Genomic DNA, 22292 nt, shown 5'->3' with positions numbered 1-22292 from the left:
CTGTTATAAATTTGCATGGTAACAATATTATATGTAAATGAAATGGAAGTACTAAATGTATAAAGCATAACAATCGAATCAAAATAATAATAAAAATGTAAATAAATATATAGAAGTTTAAAACAATAATTCTGAGTGAAAAGAAAAAACGTTTATAATAGATTATAAATAGTCATCTAAAAAGAAATATAGTCTAGTTGTTATTTCGGGAATACAGATGGGTAATTATATAAATATTAGAACAAGAAAAACTTTTAATTAAGAGTATTATTAGTAATTGCAAAAAACTAACGAAAAATTACTTAAAAATAATTTAAATTGATCAATAAATTCTATCAATGGCATAGTTTCTTTACTACAATGTAGTTAATTATGAAACAAATGACAGTAGAATTTATCGAATAAAAATTGTATTTTTTTCTTTATTTTTAAATTATGACATTAAGCAGAAGAATTAAAATTAAAATAACGTTTAAAAATATAATACATAAAATTACGTAAAACAGAAAAAATGAAATAATTTTAAATATTGACATTGTATAACGTTTAAATACCCGAAAACATAAAAACAATATATATATATATATATATAATTTTTTTATTTAAGGCCTGATTTAAAGATTATATTAAAATGCAATCCTGAGCATTAATGAGTTAATAAGTTAAAAGGTAAGTTAATTTAACTTATTAACTTAACTCATTTCCTTACAGATTAACTTGAAAGTAATGTATTATTTTTTCATTCATCCCAATTAAGTTAATTTTGATTTTCAAGATCAGAAAAATATATTAGTAAAATATCGCATTCGATAACAAGTTCATGCAACTCAGAAAAATATAAAAATAAGAATGTCGAAAAAATGTCTAGATGAGACCATAATATTTATTACAGTATTAACTATTAATGAAGATCCCGCCGGTCTCGGAAAAAGTATTCAACCGTCTTAAGATTATTGAGTAAAAATAGCCATGCCACCCATGAATTCTTTTACCATTGTCATGAAAAGTGGCCATAAATCTATATTACAAAAATAGGAACATATTATCATTGGCTAAATAATTCTAATAATAATTGTACTGTAATTGTATAATTATTAGAATTATTCCATATTATATGATATTATTAAATAAGATTGATATTAAATATTATTGAATAAGAGAAGAAATTCAATAGCTGATCAACATCTAGAGATTACTCTTTTATTGAAATTCATTAGGTATTTTTATTAGCCTGTCCATTGAATTGTTTTATTTGTTTAGATTTTAATGAAGTTAAATAATATTATATATTTATTTTAATGTTTTGTATTTACTGTATACATTTATTGCCTATATAATTTTATAGTTACACTTTCAACTGCAGTAATTATTTTTGCTTTTCATACCGTTATTGAATATTAAAAATAATACTATTTTTAAATTATATTTATTATATGTGATTTGTGTGAAAAATTAATAAAACCATACGAAAATTATCAGAAATTTGTCAATTGTTAAAACTTGTTAAAATTTCATGTTTTCTCGACTTTTTTCAGTGAATATTGATACAACTATTTAGATATTCTTAAAATGTAAAGCATAGTGTCTTATACATATTTGTATTTATTTACAAATTTTTATTTTATATAAAACATAATGGATAATAATACTTTGGTGTAAAAATGACGTTACCAACACTAGGGATCCCGAGAAAGTACAACATTACCCCCTCTAACTGCTTTCCCCTTGTTTCTACCTCAATACATTGTATGATACTCATCCTGTTCTTTAATATATTGATGTTATTTTACTTTTATTTAAATTTATATTCGTTTATATTTGTTTATTCATTGTTATAGTAATTATTTTACTTAAAAATCGATAAGCAATAAAAAAAAAAACTTAATTATCTTTGATTTTTTACATTAATTCAGAATAATTTTAATGAGAAGAAAATTAGAAATATATATATATATATATATATATTCTTGAAAGAATGTAAATAGAGAAAAAATAAGTTTTAGACTTTAAATATCGAATGTATGTTTAAAATAATAATCGTACATAGTAATTTAAATAATTCAGAAGAATGCTGTAAGTTTCAATCTGAAATATTACTATTTTATTTTTATAAATTTACGAAATTTATAAATTTTAAATTTATGAAATAATTTAACACAAAATAAAAATGTTTAAAAAAAATTGACTAGTTACATAAGTAACACAAATTATTTGATATACAAGTCTATACTGTGGTCAATTTGAAATTGATAAACAAAATATTTTTCTTTTGAAATGGTATATAATTGAATGTTCATTTGAATCATTTATTTAAAATAATTAAACAAAAAATCATAGAATGACTAAATAACAAATAAAAATATTATTTTCATAGAAAGTACCAAAAATTAATAAAAACATGCACCTATAGGGCTTACATTCAAAACAAATCATGTTGTAATAAGTATATAATCATTTATCAACAACTGAAATTGTAATGTTAACATTTACCATTGTAATGTTGGATATCTAAATTATTTTATTGAATTCCACACAATTATCAATTGAATTCTCTCTGTAGAATAATTATATACATTAAATACTGTACAAATATTAAAAAATGTTTTTCGATTTTTTTTTTGTATACAGTAACCGTTAAAAATATTGTCTCGCACTATGACAACATTTTGAATTCCAATACTTTATTCTGATATAAAAACAATTACCTTTTTAAAAATATAACTCATTAATGAGGATGTTTGACAAAATGCAACGAAAATATAGAGAAAATGTTTTATTTTGAGTCATGAATGTACAATTTATATAGATTTGTTATTGAAATGCGAAACAAATACTTATAGTAAATAATGAAAATAGTAAGTAAGTACTATTTTCATTATTTAGTTACAAGAAAATACTGTAAGATAATTTAAAAATATTATTTGCATGGTGGAACAACACCCAGCAGTGGAGGTAACTTGGCAGGAAGGCATGGTGGGTAAATCGGACCTGGTAATGGGCCAGGAGGAGGAATTAAGAACAATTTCGGTAAACCAACCGGGGATTGTAGAACGATGTCAGGTTTCTGGATGAAATAACCGGGATTGAAAAACACTTTGGGCAACGGTCCAGGAGGTAGCAACACCGGTGAAGGAGGTGCTGGCGCTGATAAAGCGAAGTATATGTTTGGTGCAGCTGGAGATGGGGCTAACGTAATAGACGGCTTCTTGACCAAAGTGCCGTCGTTGATTATAATCGGACCAGGTGCAGCAGAGGGTAGAATGATAGGAGCAGGTGGTGGGCTTGGTTTGACTTTGACGATCAAGTTAGGCGCTGGCCCTGCGGGAACGACGAGTGGGGGTGCCTTGCCAGCTTTCGATGGTAGTTGGACTACTAACGGTCCGAGTGCTGGTGGTGGAGCAATGACTACCGGTGGTGGAGCAGGCACGGCGAGAGTTGTAGCGATGGTTGGGGTGGGTGCCAAAGGATTTGGCAAAGGTAAAGGGGCCGACGGGGCCAACGGGGCCAATGGAGCCAACGGTGGCAACGGGGCTAACGGGGCCGACGGGGCCAATGGAGCCAACGGAGGCAACGGGGCCAACGGGGGCAACGGAGCCAATGGAGGCAACGGGGCTAATGGAGCCAACGGGGGTAACGGGGCTAATGGTGCCACTGGGGCCAAAGGGGCCAATCCTTTTAAAAGAGTCAATAAATAAGTTAATAACGCAGGATTAAGTCCGAGTGGTGAGGCTGGTGGTGGTGATATTGGCAGTGGTGGCAAAGGTGGAGCTGCGCATCGTAACGGTGGTAGTAAAGCAGATCCACAAATTGTTGCATCAACCTCGAAAATAAGAAAAATAATTATATTCGAATTTTATGGGTATGGTTATACGAAACTGTTGCTTACCTTGATGAAGCAAACCACCATCAACGCTGCTATGATTTCGAAAACATACATTTTTGCAGTGTTCTAATAATAATGAATTGATGATGGAGAATAGAAATTTGGTCCAGCCTTTATACTCGAACCGTTCAATTGTTGTTTTCAATTATTTCACGTTTTTGTGGATTGATTATGGAGATACGAGGAAATGCGTGCTATTACAGCCGCATATTCGAAAAATTATATCTCAATAGTCTACAATTCCTTCCGCTAAGATAAAGTCATGTTTTTCTCAATTTTAATACAATAAAATGTATGTAAAGATTATGGATTATTGTAAGAAATTAATTAAAAAGAAAAGTATATAGTTGAATTATAAATTGCATTCCTGGTTTTACTTATCTAAAAATTAATTAATTATTAATTATTAATTTATATTATATATATTTTGAAGACAAATGGTTATAAGATTAGAGATTAATTGAAAACTTTGAATGGTAATTCAATAAAAATAATGAAATTGGTAAAATAATTAATTGATTTTAGATTTTTAGTGAATCCAGTAATTTATTGGTTTTACCATGATGTGTGTGTGTGTGTGTGTGTGTGTGTGTGTGTGTGTGTGTATGTACACGATTTTGACCAGAAGAACTGCCCTGATTATTGTAACCAGAAAAATAAAAATAGGATTCAGTGTGTAGTTAGCACTTTGGATAGGTTGTTGAGTAATTTTTGAATTTCTCAACTGTTTTCCGAATAATTACGAAAACGTAGAAAAAGTTGCAAAAAGAAACTTAAACCTAGATCAGATTTCGAATTCAACTCTATTTAGTATTTTGTTACGCACTATTTTTTTTTTTTGTGTTTTTGTAGACAATTTTGAACGAATGAATGCAGTAAACATTATATTCATAAAAGGTTTAGGATAGGAAATATAGTCTAATTATTAATTTTTAGAGTTTATTAAACGAATTTATTTACAGTTTTCTTAATAATGAAGAAAAAACCGCAACAATTACGATGTATCGGTTTTTGTCAAAATTGAATTTTCATTGTATTGTTACTCAAAAACTAATAATCATAGAAACTTGAAATGTTCATTGAATATTTATTCTACCATTTGCTATAAATGATGTAGTTGTAAAATGATTATGAGTTTTTTTTCTAAATATTTGAACATTTTATGTTTTCTACCCCCCTTTTTTTTTTTTTTTTTAATAAACATTTTTGAAAATTAAATACAAAGTTTTATACAACTATCTTTTACGATTCAAAAACAGTTTTTATAAGAATTGTAGTATTAAATTTTCATAAAACGATAAAATCAAGAAAATACGATAAATGTTTGTAATAAAAAATTCTAAGATTTTAAATTTTTTACTTAAAAAAAAAAGTAATAACACATTAAAAATTCAATCTACTTTGTTTTGGAATTTAGTTATATCCATCGCTCAAAACGTTCACTTAAAAATTGCGTTCATTGAGTAAAAAAGGAACTTGTTCACGTTTATTTTTTATAATAAAATCGTTCACGTTCAATTTATATGAAAACATGAAAACGTTAATTTGGCTGTTCATTTAAATTTTTTTTATTTATGAATCATTTATCTATATTCTGTGTTTATATTACTTTTACAAAATGTATTAGGTATATTGTACTTGTACTTTATATTTAAAACTTAATTTAAACATAATATACGATTTAACGTAAAAAAAAAAAAAAATTGGACTTAAGAACATTTAGAAGATATGAAGTGTTAAAATTATATTTTTAATATCTGACACGCTATTTAGTTTGAGAAACTAAAATTTGTAGATAAAAATTTTCAATACGGTTTGGTATTTATAAGTGATAAAATTAAGTATATACTAGAACACAACTAAAGGAAGGGACCGAGTTTAATGAACGTTAACTGTTATATGATATATTAAATAAAAATATAAACACTGGATTGCTAATTTTATAATTAAGTGGTGTTCAAATTACCCACTTCTATGCTAAATTATAAATTAAACATAGTGATTCATATAAAAAATCAATTACATTGATTTAATTATTGAACATTAACTAATATTTAATGAATTTGTAAAATAGCTGAAAAATATGAAAAAAATATTTCGTATGTAGTTATTGAAAATAACAACATAAGTAATTCTAACAATAAAAAATACTTTTTAATATATAAAATAATGTATTAAAATTATTGAATACATAAATAATATAAATAAAAAATGTTTTTTTTATACGTGATGATGAATTTTATTCGAAATCGGTCATAACAAAATGTTTGCATTTTAAACTATAATAGGTAGTTCCGGGAAAGACCTATTACTTTTATTTATATTGTTTTATATTTTTAGTATAAATTGTATATATATATATATATATATATACATTGTATAAATTAAATTATGTAAGGTTGATTTTAAAAAAAATGCAAATGTAATCCCTAATAAACCCGAATTCCCAACTCAGAGGATTAAAACAAAAATGAATTAAACATGAAGACATAAACCTTAAATAGCCTAATAGGTACATAAATAATTAATAAATAATTCATATTTTAATTACATACATTCTTAAAACTTTATTTTCTTAGTATACTAAAAATAACTTACATGCATCCTTATAACATAGTACATTAAGACAGCAAAAAATAAAACTATACACCTGTTTAATATAAATAGTAGCAAATTAAATTTAAAAATAACAATTAAATTAAACTTGAAACATATTATTTTGTTTTAATGACACTTTGCCACTATAACTTATTACCAGTGTATTTGTATTGAACAACATAAATAATTTTTATTCAACAAACTTAAATTTTTGTATTATATGTACTGAGAACTGGGTACTGAATATATTTTAATATATTTTCTCAAATTTAAATCATAACAAAAATTATGAAATTACATAATTTCGATGCATTTATATATTATGGAACATTTAATAGGAAAGTCTACAATTTTAATCAACGAATTAAAATATAATTTGAGTGGTTTCTATGTAATTTTTGAATGATGGTTTTGATTTTAATGCATAACCAATAATGAACTCATTTCACGTTTATATTTATTTTCAGAACTGTTAAAAACAATTTAATGTTATCATTCTAAGATAACTGTAACAATATTAGCGGGTCATTTTTAATATATCTTGTATGCTATTAATATGATCTAACAAAGTTCTTAAAAAGGTTGATGAAGAATATAAAAATATATTTTGGTAACCATTATAAAAAATTGCAAAAGTATATAGTCTGGCAAATAATATTTATGGTTATCTTATCAGTAACTAATATTATTATCATACTGGGCCAGGTGAAATCAAATTTATTTTAAAATTATAATATTTTTCAATATATAAACTGTTTACATTCATTAAAAATTGAACACATTTTTAAATAATTTTTTTTTTAAATATCTTAACATACCAACTATACAAAAAGATTATGTTGAAATGTTGAAAGAATTATATTAATTCAATAATTTTCTCTGAATTTATTTTTAAATCATAGTAATTTCTCAGATAGTATATGATATTCCTTTATTAGTTTTTCCAATGTGAAAATATTAATTATTAAACTTTTAATTTTTATAATACATAATATCCTTAGCGGATAAAAATTATGAACGTACATTACGTAAGTATATAAAATAATTATAAAAAATACTTGTGCGTTATGTAATTTATTTTTTATGTTTATTTCATAAAGTTCCTTTAATTAATGTAATTAATGATAGTAAAAATATATAAATATATAATTTTAAAATTATTATATTAATTAATATGTATTAAAAGTACATCGAATGATACATGTGTTCTTCTTTTAGTAATTATTTAGAAATTAATAATGGATTCATATATATTTTTATTATTGATTAATATTATCTATATTGAAAATACCTACAGATTGTTTTCTTGTTTAGGTAATTGAAGCACGTTATCAACTCGATACCACGATATTATTAAATACAACACTAGCCTATGAAAAATAGATAAGTTAAAAATATCTGTATTTAGTTATCCAATTATCATAAACAAAAAAAACAAACGTGTGATTATTAAAAACAATGGATTTTTATTCTAAGTATAAAAGCCTAACAATATAAACTATTAATACATTAACCCATCAACTCATCATCAGTCAATACATTCAGATTTAAAAAATGATTTTTTTAAATATTGTTTTTGCCTTGGCTTTAGTATGTTTTTCAAAGGTAAGAAATTTAAGAAAACTTAAACCATAAAATAAATCAATAACTGTTTTTTTTTTATCAAGGTTGAAGCTGGTCCTTGCTTGACATGTGGTCTACCGGGTCTTCCATTACCACTTCCAGTTCCACCACCACCACCATGTCTCCCACTACCACTACCATGTCTTCCACTTCCACCACCATGTCTACCACCACCACCACCATGTCTCCCACCTCCACTACCATGTCTCCCACCCCCGCTACCATGTCTTCCACCTCTTAATTTAATACCGGTTCCATTGATTCCTCTGCCATTACCACCTCCATTACCATGTCTTCCACCTCCGCCACCATGTCTTCCACCTCCACCACCATGTCTTCCACCTCCACCACCATGTCTTCCACCACCACCACCATGTCTTCCACCTCCACCACCACCACCATGTCTTCCACCTCCACCACCATGTCTTCCACCTCCACCTCCACCACCGTGTCTTCCACTTCCACCACCATGTCTTCCACCTCCACCACCATGTCTACCTCTTCCATTACCATGTCTCCCACCTCCACTACCATGTCTCCCACCTCCGCCACCATGTCTTCCTCCTCCGCCACCATGTTTGCCACCAGTACCATCACCGCTTGATCTCCTTTTAGGATTATGTTGATCATTTATTGCAAATTCAATACGGTCATTTGAAACAATAATTATAATGTACCACAGTTAAACATTTTCCCATAATAACTCACATATATTTAATATATCTTAAAATGTCGTATAAGTATCTGTTTAAAAATAAAATATATAGTTAATACAAATTAATTTTCCGTCTTGTTTGTCTTTGCGTTTATTGACGTTTTTATGCAGTTATGGTATCACAAAACTTTGTTGCCGCTGTAATTATTCAACACATGAATATTTTATTATTTTGTTATTTATAACACTAGTTACTAGTTACTAGTATTTGTATACTTATTGCATGGTTTTTATTTTGCGTCAGTAAAATTTTATATAAGAAGTAAGTAATAGATTATATTTTCTAAAAAAACGTTAAGTATTTTATAAATTATTTATAAAAAATGTCTTATGTTAAATACAAATAATTATGATAATATCATAATGAATCCTACTTAAATGATTAGATACTTTTTACTATTGATATTACCATTCATGAGTTGGTATAACGATCAATGGATACATAAAAAACATTAAACGATAAGGGTAATTTTGATTAATGGTTATTGACAAAAAAAAAAAGCTATTTACAACTATATAGATTTATATATATATATACAATCCTACAAATCCCAAAGTATTGATAATATATGTGTTTAGATTAGACATTTATCAATTATGAAATTTGGATGAAATTATATAACTTTTTTATTTTCCATAAAAAAAATGCATAATGTATTACAAAGACCAATGTTTATTTTGAACTTATTTTTTGAAGTATAATATTTCAAGTTACGATCGTTTGATTATTTAAATTAACGAAAAATTTGTTGGAGGTTGTTGGTGCAACACTTATTTTTTAAATACTATTAATTTAGCCACGGCCTACTTAAGTATCTTATACCATTGAATGTATAATTACCGAATTCAATATCCACGATTGGTTTCATGGTTACATTTAATCTCGTCTACAGTTGACATCCAATAACGCTAAGAACTACTTTCTACTTTATGTTATCTAGCTTATATACAAAATATACAAATATTCAAAAGACAATGTTTCGTTTTTATAAAATCTATACCTAGACATTTTCAAAGTTATTCTGCTACAAAATCATTTCTGTATATTAAGGAGTGAATTTATTTAAAATTTTATCTACATCATTTCACAATTGTTCCAGCAAAATTTTAAAATAAAATTTTATACTCTATACATTTTTTTTACATTTATTTACCTATATCGATAGTCCTAGATAACAAAATTAGATGTTATCTTATTTTTAAAATATTTTCTAATTTATTTTAACTCAAATAAGTGCTTTTTTGAGCTTTTCAGTTATAATACAAATTTAGTAATCTGTTATTATTTTATTAAAATTTTGAAATTTGATGCATAATTTTTTTTAAATAACTATTGTGGAGTTACACTAAATTTGAATTATTTTTGTGCAATATTTTATTATTAAATGGGAAGCAAGGGTAAGCTAAGTAAGAATATTACATTGATCATTCACATTGATTTTAGTATTTAACTCTAGTTCTTCTGACGAGTAAAGACAAATTACATATAAATCAAATAAATATTTAAATAATATTTTAATTACTTCCAAAACCTCGTTATAGCGTAATAAAAAAATATATATATATATACGTATATATTTTATATATTCGTATGGCATGTCAATATAGCACTTAAATTTTATCACAATAAAGAATTGTAACATGTTTACATTAAAACAAAATAGTTAGAAAAACTTCGATTACCTATAATTATTTATATTGTATAAGAATACTTGGCGATTGTAAACTCCGCCAGTTTTTTTTGTGTCTTACCTGTAAATCCTTTCATAGTTATCTAAGAAATTAATTTTATAAAAGTTAACCAAATGTTCATATTTTTAGTAAACTTTTTACCGAATTTCAAACCCATACTTATATAAAACTAAATGGCATATATCAAGTAAATAAGTTAAAAAATTCGAAAAAAAAAAAAAAAAAATGACAGTGTTACAGGATGCTACAAATAGGTATACTAATGGTGTAATACAAGACTTAGAATATTTACAAATAGTATCACATCATTTTAGTTTAAATACATAACTATATATTTTTGGATTATTAGGTATAGCGATTATTTATTATGATTTTTTTACTATGATTTAAATATTTAATGTGAACGATATGATTATTATATTACGATATTATATTATAATTTTTTTTTGGTAATAAATCATATTCATTTTATACTTCTACTCAATTTTCTTCATTAGCGGAGTTTATATGAGTTAAATTTTACCTGATTCTTTTCAGTGGTGGAGTTTACATGCACCCAAGAGTACTATCTAAACATAAAGAGGACGTCACACCCTCACGTATTGCCACCGTCTGATACACGTACAACATAGCAATTTGCATTCAGTAGTTCAAATGTAGTGATGTTAGCTTAAATATTAAAGTAAACTGACTATAATCAAACGTTAAGAGAAGAACATTATCTATGTTTTGTTGGTTGGTTTTCTCCAATATTTTAATTTTCAAGCGCAGTATAAGTTTTTCTTTTAACTGTACCATTTTGTATACTCATAACTTGCAAAAAATTAAAATATCAGAAAAATCCAACATAACTCAAGAATAATTAATAAATATAATTTCCAAATAATAATAAATAATCTGAGGTAATATATATTGTATACGTTAACGCTATCACTGTTCATCATTTTGATAACCAGAGAATATGTGAACAAATTTAATTATTCAACATTTACATTTTTATTAAAATTTGTAAGTAAACAATGTCAAAGTAAGTAATTGATTAGGTTGCCATAATATGATTATTTAATAATGTATACAAATATTTACTCAACTTTATTTAACATTTTAAAAAAACAGTTAAAATTTAAAATTGTACGTATCCATAGTTTTTTTCAAGTATTTTCTGTAATTTATTAAAAATTTGTTATATAATAACACTTTGATAATATTATACAGTTACAATCTTATAGCTCTTAATCCTACCTTTAAATGTTTAACTTAAAAATATAGGTAGAATTTATGAATAGAAGTTAAAAAAGTAAAATGCATGATACAATACCAAACAAAAATTTTTAAATTTATTTATATTTATTTTACAAGAAACATCATTAAATCATAAATAAATAAATACAAATATATTTAAGACATTGGTGTCTTATCGAATACAACATTGAAAGTATATCACAGTAGACTACTATCGGTAGTGAAAACGTTATGAATATAGTTTCTAATAAATATATAAATATATAATAGTTTTATAAAAAATAAAATAAAAACAATTGGTCAAAAATGAAGACTATTGTCTTGTTATCAACTAAAAATATGTCTAACAAGGAACTTTTGAGTGAAATGGTTTTTTTGGAATAAGGTTAAGGTGACCCGTATCTGGTTTTAAATTAATCGTTTTTTTTAAGTTCAGAATTTTTTCAAGAATTTGATTAATTTTTTCTTGTTTGTAATACGTATTTGATATTGTAGGTGATGAATCGACCAAACTTGGTGGATTTGGATTATGAACGGCAGTGGTCGAAGGTAGAAGAATGAATATTTTTGACGTATCGTTTGGGTTGACTGTTACTATTGGCTTTTCTTTGTTGCTATTTTCAGTATTCGAATTTTGAGATAGTTGTGGAAAAACAATTGCTTTAGGTGCAATCTCTAGTAGACATTTTATTATAGCTTCGAGGGTGTTGCTCGCCCAAGGAATTATAATTGGAAGAGGTTTTTTTTCTTCGTCTTTGCACGGTATTTTTTGGGGAGAAATCGGTGTTGGAACTATTTGTGGCATTGGAATCGGTTTTGAAACTATTTGTGGTATCGAAATCGGTTTTGGAACTATTTGTGGTATCGGAATCGGTTTTGGAACTATTTGTGGTATCGAAATCGGTTTTGAAACTATTTGTGGTATCGAAATCGGTTTTGGAACTATTTGTGGTATTGGAATCGGTATTGGAAATATTTGTGGAGTTGAAATCGGTTTTGGAACTATTTGTGGTATTTTTGGATACGAAATTGGTGACTGAGTAGGAGGGCAAATAATCCCAGGTAATAATGATAATTGTGGTAGTGTCGGTAGTTCAGGAAATTGTAATAAAGGAACTTTATTAAAAATTGGTTTTTTAACTTCGTCTTTACATGGATTTAATTTAGGTAATTTAGGGAGTTTCGGAATTATTTTTTTCGGGCACAATATTGGTATTAAAGAGGTCGGACATAATATACCTGACAATCCAGGGACTTGTGGTAGAGGAGATGGCGGTAATACTGCCGGTGGAATCGTTGGGATAACTGGTGATGGAAGTACCGATGGAAGTGATGGCACAACTGGTGGTGGAAGCACCGGTGGTAGTGATGGCACAACTGGTGGTGGAAGTGCCGGTGGAAGCGATGGTACAACTGGCGGTGGAAGCGATGGTACAACTGGCGGTGGAAGCGATGGTATAACTGGTGGTGGAAGCGATGGCACAACTGGTGATGGAAGCGATGGCACAACTGGTGGTGGAAGTGCAATTGGAAGCGATGGCACAACTGATGGTGGTAGTGCCGGCACAGGTGGCGGAGTTAAAGATGTTAAGGAGGAAATAGAAGTATTAATTGATTGGAGGATAGCTGGAGGTATAGACTGAACTAAAGTTGGGCTTATGGCCATCGCGGACATGAAGCCGGAAAGTACATGATGTGGTATAGAATTAAATAAACTTGGATTACAGGCGATCTTAGTCAGTAATTTAACAATAATTTGCGGTGGGATGATACATAAATGGTCGGGATGCGACGATAGGAACGTCATAAAAGCGATCAATTTTTTACTTGCGATCTTAGTTACCGCATCATTTAAAGTATTACTGTTGATTTCCGGTATTGGTAAAAGAGGTGATAATGATCCAAAATCAATTGGCTTGATGTGTGCATTAGTGCTCTATAAAAAAATAAATAAATAAATATAAATAAACATAAGATTTATCATTAAAAAAAAAAAAAAAAAAAAAAAACATTAAATATTTAAAAATAATGATTTACTTAGGTACTTAAATGAATAATACAATAAAAATTATTCGATAATTTTTATTTACAATAATGAAAAAACTCACTGTAAATTGTAATGAGCACACAACCACACAGATAAAAAAAGTCAACCGTTTCATTTTTGTGTAATTTGAAATTTCTTAGCTAAACGATTGACTGTGGTGAAATAAACCTAATAAATTAAACGTCTTTCGTTTTTATACAATAGGCGTCCTACCGGACATAGTTCGGTTAAGATTAAGATTATCGGACAACATTTTTATCTGAAATATGCAATTTTTTTTTTTATTTACCTCACACACCGCTAGTAATTTAACAAATATTTTATCAAGTTGTTCATAAATAACGTGCGTTTTAAAAGTGACGACTTCAATATATATTAAATTTGGTAAGTTTGTTTTTATATTACTCGACTAACAATTTTCAGTCGATGCAAATCATCAAAATAAATAGTATTTTTACTGGAAAATTTTATCAATGGGAGATTATTATATTTTTAATGCAGAACTAAATCCCATGGAATTATCATGACACCTCAAACAAAAATTTATATTATTTTATATAGTTTCAGTGAAGAACTATATTTTATTTTGAAAAAAAACAATTATATTATAAAATTGAAAGTTTCACATAAATAATCTAGTGCTTATAGAGTGAATCATATCTAAATCGATATCTAAAAAATGAAGTTTAGTTTGGAAAAAAATTAAAATCGAAGTTAAATAAGTGGTTTTCAAAATAAATTTAAAAAAATTGGGTGAAATCATACAATAATTTTCTTCCATTTTTCTAATCAACAATTATTTTAAAACATATATAGCAAGAAATATGTTTGTGATTATAGTGAACAGAGCTACTAATGTAGTCAAGTCAATTTCTAGCGGAATGCGTTTCTATAAATAATAGTGTTTAATGTAAAAGTTATAAAAATTGTACCTAATTAATGAACCAAGTTTTTGCTAAGTGAAATCTTTCTATATGTCAAACTTTTATTTGTAAAAAAAAAAAAAAAAATACTTTACAGTTTTAAGAACACTATGAATAACATAAAAGAAATCAAATTTACAAACTCCGAATTGAAACTAAAATACACTCAGTTTTACAATCAAGAATTTAATAAAATATTTATTAATTTATAATTTTTATTTATAGGAATATATTTTGTACAATTTCCTTAAAGAAGATATGCATGTATGTCTTACATTTAACATTTTTTAAATTTATTTTATTTTATTGCATTGAAATTTAATTTATCACTTAATTGAATATAATTAACTTAATTTATTTTAATGCTTCTAAAATAACACAATGAATATTTTATTATATTCGAAATGCGTTATGGTAGTATTTTTTTTTTTTTAAATAATTTTGGATAATTTTGACATTGAAAATATTAACGGGCCAAATGATCAAACGTAAAGCTAATCAGTTAAATCAGCACTTGTCTGCTGTATAAAAAGTTCTATTACAAAATTTTTGCATTTTAATTATTCTGATAACTTGTAATTATATAATTTTTAGCTTCCAGATTTAACATTTCAAACTGTCGCAACTTGTTTAATTTTACAATTTCATTCTAATTTCACTTAGTTTTTTCATGGTCATAGTATACGTGCCGATTTGAGTATTCGAAAAATAATATGCCGATAAACCCCTTCTTTGACGTTCGCAGCATGGTTTATTATTTGACTATCCAACGACTAACCGCTCGCATAACATAATAAAATTTATTTCAACGATTCGTCTTTGAATGTCAATGAGCCGGACACTTGATTATTGCATGAATAGCGTGAAGTTGAAATGAAGTGAATAAATACATTGGATTTGATGAACTAATACTAGAAACGTTTTGTCACTCGCACACAATTTTTATTTGGACACGTACTCGATAAGCCCGATGCACTTGAATAATGTAATCGGCTAAGTCCGTGTGCATACACTGCAGGCGTTCTGTCTGTCTTTATTTTAAATAGTAAATAACAGAATAAGGAGCTCCTTGGAGGGTCTGGTGAACGTTTTGAGCAAGAGGGTATAGCGGAACGGTAATTTGACCGAATATGGTATCCTATGAGGGTTGACCTATTTAAGGTCATGATAGCGTACCGTAAGTTTAGGACCTTATTTAAATTGTGTTTTCTATGCACGTGTCAAGTTTCGTTATTTATTAATTTCTAAAATGTGTCAATCTCAAATGATGCACATCTTTACATAATACATACAACGTACTGCGTTTATTCACAAACGATTTCGTACAAGCATAAAGTATTGGTATTAATTAATATTGATATCGGTATTGTTTCAAATGCATAAATTCATATGATCGTGTTGAAGTTATGTCTTTTTTTTTTTAAATATCACTTCGTTTCCAAGTACACTCGCGTGTATAAAGAAATAATTGTATGTTCTAGTAACGTGATTATGAGTAATTAGGTAAAAAGTCACATTTTTTCATCGGTCAACGACATCTCGTTTCGGATAATTCTATAATAATGTACAAAAAACGCTATCGGAAATGTGTAAATCCCTGTAATATGTATGGTAGCTATTGCTGAGTAGTACGGAGACAATATTTCATATCTCACTGCTACCAGTAATTATGTGTACTATAAATAAGTACATGACAAATAATAAACGTTCAAAGCATTCCAAAATAATTATTTTTTTCTAATCTGCAAGTTGAAATTATGATTAGGTGCCTACTCTAGAATGCAAAAGAAAATCTTACAATAATCATAACGATTATACAAGGTTTGATGTGCCTATACGCGTGTATATGCATCGATATTTGGTATAAAATATACGATCTAGGATAAATGGACGTGGCCGTTTGGACGTGGGGACAAATGGACGTTAACAAAAAAAAAAATATATATATATAAATCATTAAACAAATAAGTTATTTATTTTTATTATAATATGTAAATTTTAATGTCAAAAATATTCATTCAATAAAACCTTATCCTGATTTGAATGACATCTTACATGTACACTTGAATGCAATTTGTACACGACTAACACTGTTATAGATGTGTACTGTCGTGTCTCGTGTATCACCGTGTTTCGATAAAGTGTGTTATTACAAGTTGTAAAAACCAATAAGTTATATATAAATATTGATATAAAAGGTACCTATTGCCAAAACGATAAAATTCAATAAGGTTTGATATTATGATACGATACCATTAGTTATATTATGAACATAAAATATCAATAGTTTTATAACCTATAAATATATAATTATTTTTTTTTTTTACGTCCATTTTTCCCTACGTCCAAATGGCCACGTCCAAACGGCCACGTCCAAACGGCTACGTCCATTTGTACGTCCCTATTTGTAAAATATAATATCAATAAGCGATTGGTACCTACTGCCGAGTAGTTTATTTTTCGTGCGAAAAACGGAAATGTTATTCTACTATATACCTATAGTGGCATATTACAAATCCATGTAAATTTATTATTATTTTTTTCCCAATGTTACCGAACACTGTTTAATGTACCAAACTATTGCTTAAATAACTTTCTGGAAGATTGTGTAGAGTATCGATGTATTTTATTCAGATATATTTTATATTTTTATTCAGTTTTTATCGGAATAATACACAACCGTTCACGAAACAAGCATGTAAGTAAATCGATTTGTGTAAAAATGAAAACTAAATATTAAATACATACAAAAACTTAATTTAGACCAATGATTTAAAACCGTTAATCAGTACCTACTTATTTAATTAATTTAAATGTTGAGTATACAAAGAAAACTTATATATATATTTGTGCATAATACGCTAAGGATATACATTATAGTTTGTTCTTTTAACTTGAAGTATTCCAGTCTTTCTACATTTAGATATTGGTTTATGATATTATTATACAAAAAAATAATAAATAAATAAATAAAAAGGAACATCAAATGTCGAAAATTACAAGTCACAATATAATTTTCATTTCAGGATGAATACGTATCACCATTCTTCATTTTCATATCTTCACCTATAAATAAAAATAAAAATATTTTAATACAATTATAATTTTCAAAACAGCGAATAATTATTTATAAAAAATAACTTATTTTACTTATTTTATTTATTTTTATTATACATAAAAATATAGTAAGGTTAGGATGTTGTTTTGTAAATTATTATACCTGAATCTAGTAAATTATCATACACTGTGTACATACAATTTTAATAAAAATAAAAATAAAATTGAGATTGATGTTTGAACAATTTTCATTACTATGAAACTAATTATTGAGACTAATAAATGTGAACATGATTTAAAACTAATAATTTTTAATTATATCGAATTATTTTACCGATACATATTCAGTGAGTGTAAGAAAGTGCTACAGTATTATTAACACTATAGATGTTTATATTTGTGTTATAACACCCAGTATGTGATGTAATAATTTTAGCCTGAGCAAAACATTTCAGTTGTATTTTAATTGTTTTTTTTGACGTTTCAAAAATGTTAAGAAGAAATAGCTCATAGAAATAGCAATCATGTCAAGTTTCGATTTCTTATAGTTGCTCTAATGTATGAAACGTTTGATGCACTAGATGTTATAACAAAGACAATTTATTTTTATTTTTTTTACAGTACGAAGAGAATAAATATATTATGAATGAGCACCATTTTCTAGGGCATTTAGGCCTAACGTTCCCCAACAAACATTTCGTAATAATATACTTAAATAAATTAAAAATATGTATAATGTATACCACAATCAGAAATACATAAAAATGTATTATATAGACTGTTATTCCCTCCCTCCACTTATAATAATAATTATCTATTCATTGGGTATTATAATCTCAGATACCTAACCATCAAAATAATGTTAATTATTAGAAGGTATTGTAAAAGATGATAGTTTTGTAAAACACTAACTATAATATTTTATTTCTCATGGTTTTTTTTTTTCCATTAAAAATGTAAATATAATTTAAAATAAATAATTACAGCGAGAAGTTAAATCGATTTTTCGTGATAAAATATTAACTGATTTAAAAAAAAATATATATACACATTGAATTAGTTGGACGTATGATATTTATCGATTAAAGTTTGCTTAACTCATAGAATATGTGTGAAATAATAGTTTATAAACTCTATAGAGACAATACAGGTAATGAATTAAAGTGGTGGAATAATTAAAGTATGAAATTATTACGGTAACTTATAAATCAGCAACGTATCTAAAACAAACTCGAAAAGTGTTTAAAAAATAAATCATCACAATAACAGTTGCTGCCGATCAAATTTAATTTCTGTGACAACACAGTACGACAAATATTTTATTTTAAACTAAAATGGTGGTATTCCTTTTCATTGCGTTCGAACAAAAATCGTTGCGATAATATTATTTTATATCAATATATATTTTATACTATTTTGATAACTCTAAATTCGGAACTCAAGTATTTCCATTTGAACTACATTTTGTAACTAAATTACTCGCATCGTTTTCGATCAGTAATTTCCAACACCGGGAGCATATCCAACTACGTCACGTTTACATAGATTTCTAGTATTGGTCGCGCAATCACATCCCAATCGTATGTCACGTATTCGGTTGCCGCCTTCGTTGTTAGCTGTTCCACGAAAGTCACCAACCCTGCGGACGAAGCCAGGAACAGGACCGGAAACACACGTGCATCCTGATGCTGCAGAAATAGGACCACATCCATTTTCTAAGCGAGGACCTTTAAGGTTACATGTCCACCACGGCACCTAAAACCAAAATTTCTACCGATTAAACCACGTACTATTACGACGTAATGCACCAATTACACAACATATACTCAGTCATGATTCTATTGTTTTTTTAATAACTTAGGGACAGTAAAATAACTCAAAATAGCGAAGAAATTCCGCGTGACAAAATACCCAATTAGAAATTACCAATAACTTACCTATTGCAATAGTGACACTACGTTATTTCAGAGCCATTTAAATGTTGTGTAAATAACACTTTTTAATTTGTATGATTGGAGAAAAATTAAGGATAATCTGAGATGATTAATTAATTAATTTTTACTCAACCGCATTACAAAGTTTAAAATTTGAAAATCATAACAAAAAGAGTTTTTTATTTCTTTATTATAATCCGTTTTAAAAACTTGAAAAAATGGTTATCCTAATATATAAATATACCACTAGTGACGAAAAATTGTTAGAAAAAATGTTATAAAATGTTTAATCTGTAATTTTAATAAGTAACAAGCAATTATTTACTAATAAAAATAATTATTACAGGTCACTATCAATTAAAGAGAGAAAAAAATTCAGCCAGCGATAACATTAGTAGTAATAAGTAAATAATCCATGATAACTAAATAGTGCAAATAATGTAAGTATAATATTTAATTTTTAATGAAGAAATAATTCAATGACTTACAAATTCTGGCATAGACGAAGCTTGATCGAGTGGTGCACTTGACACATATTTAATATAGATGTTCTAAAAACATAAACGCATATAATTCAGTAATGAACAAATAATATTTATATATTTAACTTTCAAAATATATATTTAACTTTTATTTAAAACTGAATCTTCAGTCTTTTAGGATTTGTATTTTTTAAATAATCAATAAACATCTCGAATTGTCAATGATATTATCAAAAATTAGTTATTGTTTCTTATACAAGTGTAATTAGGATAAATATTTTGCTAAAAAATCCGTACCAATGAGATTCTTCAAAAATCCTATTTCGAATTTTGGGTTTCAGTCTAAAATATCCGAATTTCGGAATTGTGGATTTGAGTATCCGAATATTAAGTTTAACAATAATCCACACGCAATTGAATACGATAGATAATAAATCAAAATAATTTAGGAATCGATCATCAAAACTATCGATCTCCCTGATATTTTCCATATATATACTTATAAAGTCTACATAAAATAATAATATATTTACGTTAAAATATTAATAGCTACATTGTGATTTTGATACGATTACTTTATTGTAGGGCTTATAAGAGTTTATATAGTTATAATAGTTTTTATAGTTAGTTTTTATAGTTTAAGGTTTATATAATTATAATAAACTATATTTAAACTGTATATAATTTCAACTAGTAATGAATTTAATGACAAATATTTTATTAGGACGTATTACAATACACTCAATACCACCAAAAAACTTATTGTCGGTACACCGTACCATATTAAACGTTATATTTAAACAAGTCTTATAATTGAGATAGTTAGATAAACGTAAATTGTATAAAAATGCAACGATTTCAGAATAAAATGAATCCACGTAATTAAAACTCAACAGAGTAAACTTACATGATCGAGACAAAACAAAATTTAACATACGAACGTTGCGTTGTTAAACAATTGTAATATGTTCGATATATTGATTATTAATAAAATATGTATATATATATATATATGTATATTTGTATTATTTTAAATTCTCTATGTTTTTTTCAAACATATTTACTAATTACTACAGATTACAAAGGGGTAAAAAAATCATATATATATTTTGTCCGCTTATAATCATTATTCATTTAACATCATCAAGTAGTACACCATATATTATTATGATGTTGTGCTTAAAAAAAACTCCGAATAAATAATATTACAAATAAATAAACAGCTCAACATGGTAATACTTCAACTAATATTAGTTGATGATGAACTGATTCGTAACTTTTTGGCTGGGTGGCCACTATAAATGTTTTGTAAGATGATTGAAATAATAAGTATGTCAAATTTACTTTAGCCTTGCACAATATACATATATATTGGTAATATTAAGTATTATTAGTTAACTTAATAAGACCTAAAATATTATCGTTTTGTTGATAAATATTATAACTTAGGATAAAATATCTTAACATAAAGGACAAGAAAACAATATAAATATTCTTTATAAAAGATTTTATTTATGAAATGGACACTTATATAGTTAAGCAGAATATTTTAATAATTTTTGAGTCATTGTATGAGAATATGTAATTGTTGTTGATCATATTAAATATTGTTTCTTATAACCATATTGAATTGCAATAAATAATCAACATAATCCTAAAAGGTAATTAAGTAATAATGGTGGCAATAATGGAGCTGGAGGTAGTGGTGGTAACGGAAGACATGGTGGTGGTAATAATGGAGCCGGAAGTGGTAGAGGTAATGGAAGACATGGTGGTGGCAATAATGGAGCTGGAAGTGGTAGGGGTAATGGAAGACATGGTGGTGGCAATAATGGAGCTGGAAGTGGTAGAGGTAATGGGAGAGGTGGTGGTAGTGGGCATGGAGGCAATGGCAGAGGAATCAATGGAACCGGTATCAATTTAGGAGGAGGTGGAAGACATGGAAGTGGAGGTGGAAGGCATGGAAGTGGAGGTGGGATACATGGCGGTGGAGGTGGAAGGCATGGAAGTGGAGGTGGGAGACATGGTGGTGGAAGTGGGAGAGGTGGTAGTGGAAGTGGGAGAGGTGGTAGTGGAAGTGGGAGAGGTGGTAGTGG

At 27.2% G+C, this 22292-nt stretch overlaps 2 protein-coding genes across 2 annotated transcripts in view; one reads left to right on the top strand and one right to left on the bottom strand.

Moving 5' to 3' along the window:
• Positions 1–2917: 2917 nt before the first annotated feature.
• On the bottom strand, positions 2918–13978 carry LOC112688217 (calphotin-like). The gene is made up of 3 exons (XM_025561314.1): positions 13862–13978; positions 13083–13689; positions 2918–3594 (listed from the first exon to the last, which is right to left on the bottom strand). Exons 1-3 carry the CDS (start codon positions 13913–13915, stop codon positions 2918–2920), a joined length of 1338 nt encoding a protein of 445 aa, XP_025417099.1. The 5' UTR covers positions 13916–13978.
• Positions 13979–21425: 7447 nt separating this feature from the next.
• The window catches only part of LOC112688216 (putative glycine-rich cell wall structural protein 1), a 1126-nt gene continuing 259 nt past the window's right edge, over positions 21426–22292 (top strand). Inside the window, exons 1-2 of the mRNA XM_025561313.1 lie at positions 21426–21484; positions 21867–22252. Coding sequence (XP_025417098.1) covers positions 21426–21484; positions 21867–22252 — 445 coding nt within the window. The remainder of the gene's footprint in view (positions 21485–21866; positions 22253–22292) is intronic.

The sequence above is a fragment of the Sipha flava genome, unplaced genomic scaffold (assembly GCF_003268045.1).
Source record: "Sipha flava isolate LNK unplaced genomic scaffold, YSA_version1 37_pilon_pilon, whole genome shotgun sequence".
NCBI classification, from domain to species: domain Eukaryota; kingdom Metazoa; phylum Arthropoda; class Insecta; order Hemiptera; family Aphididae; genus Sipha; species Sipha flava.
Note: the sequence above shows the minus strand (reverse complement) of the source record. Positions and strands in the feature narration are given on the sequence as shown.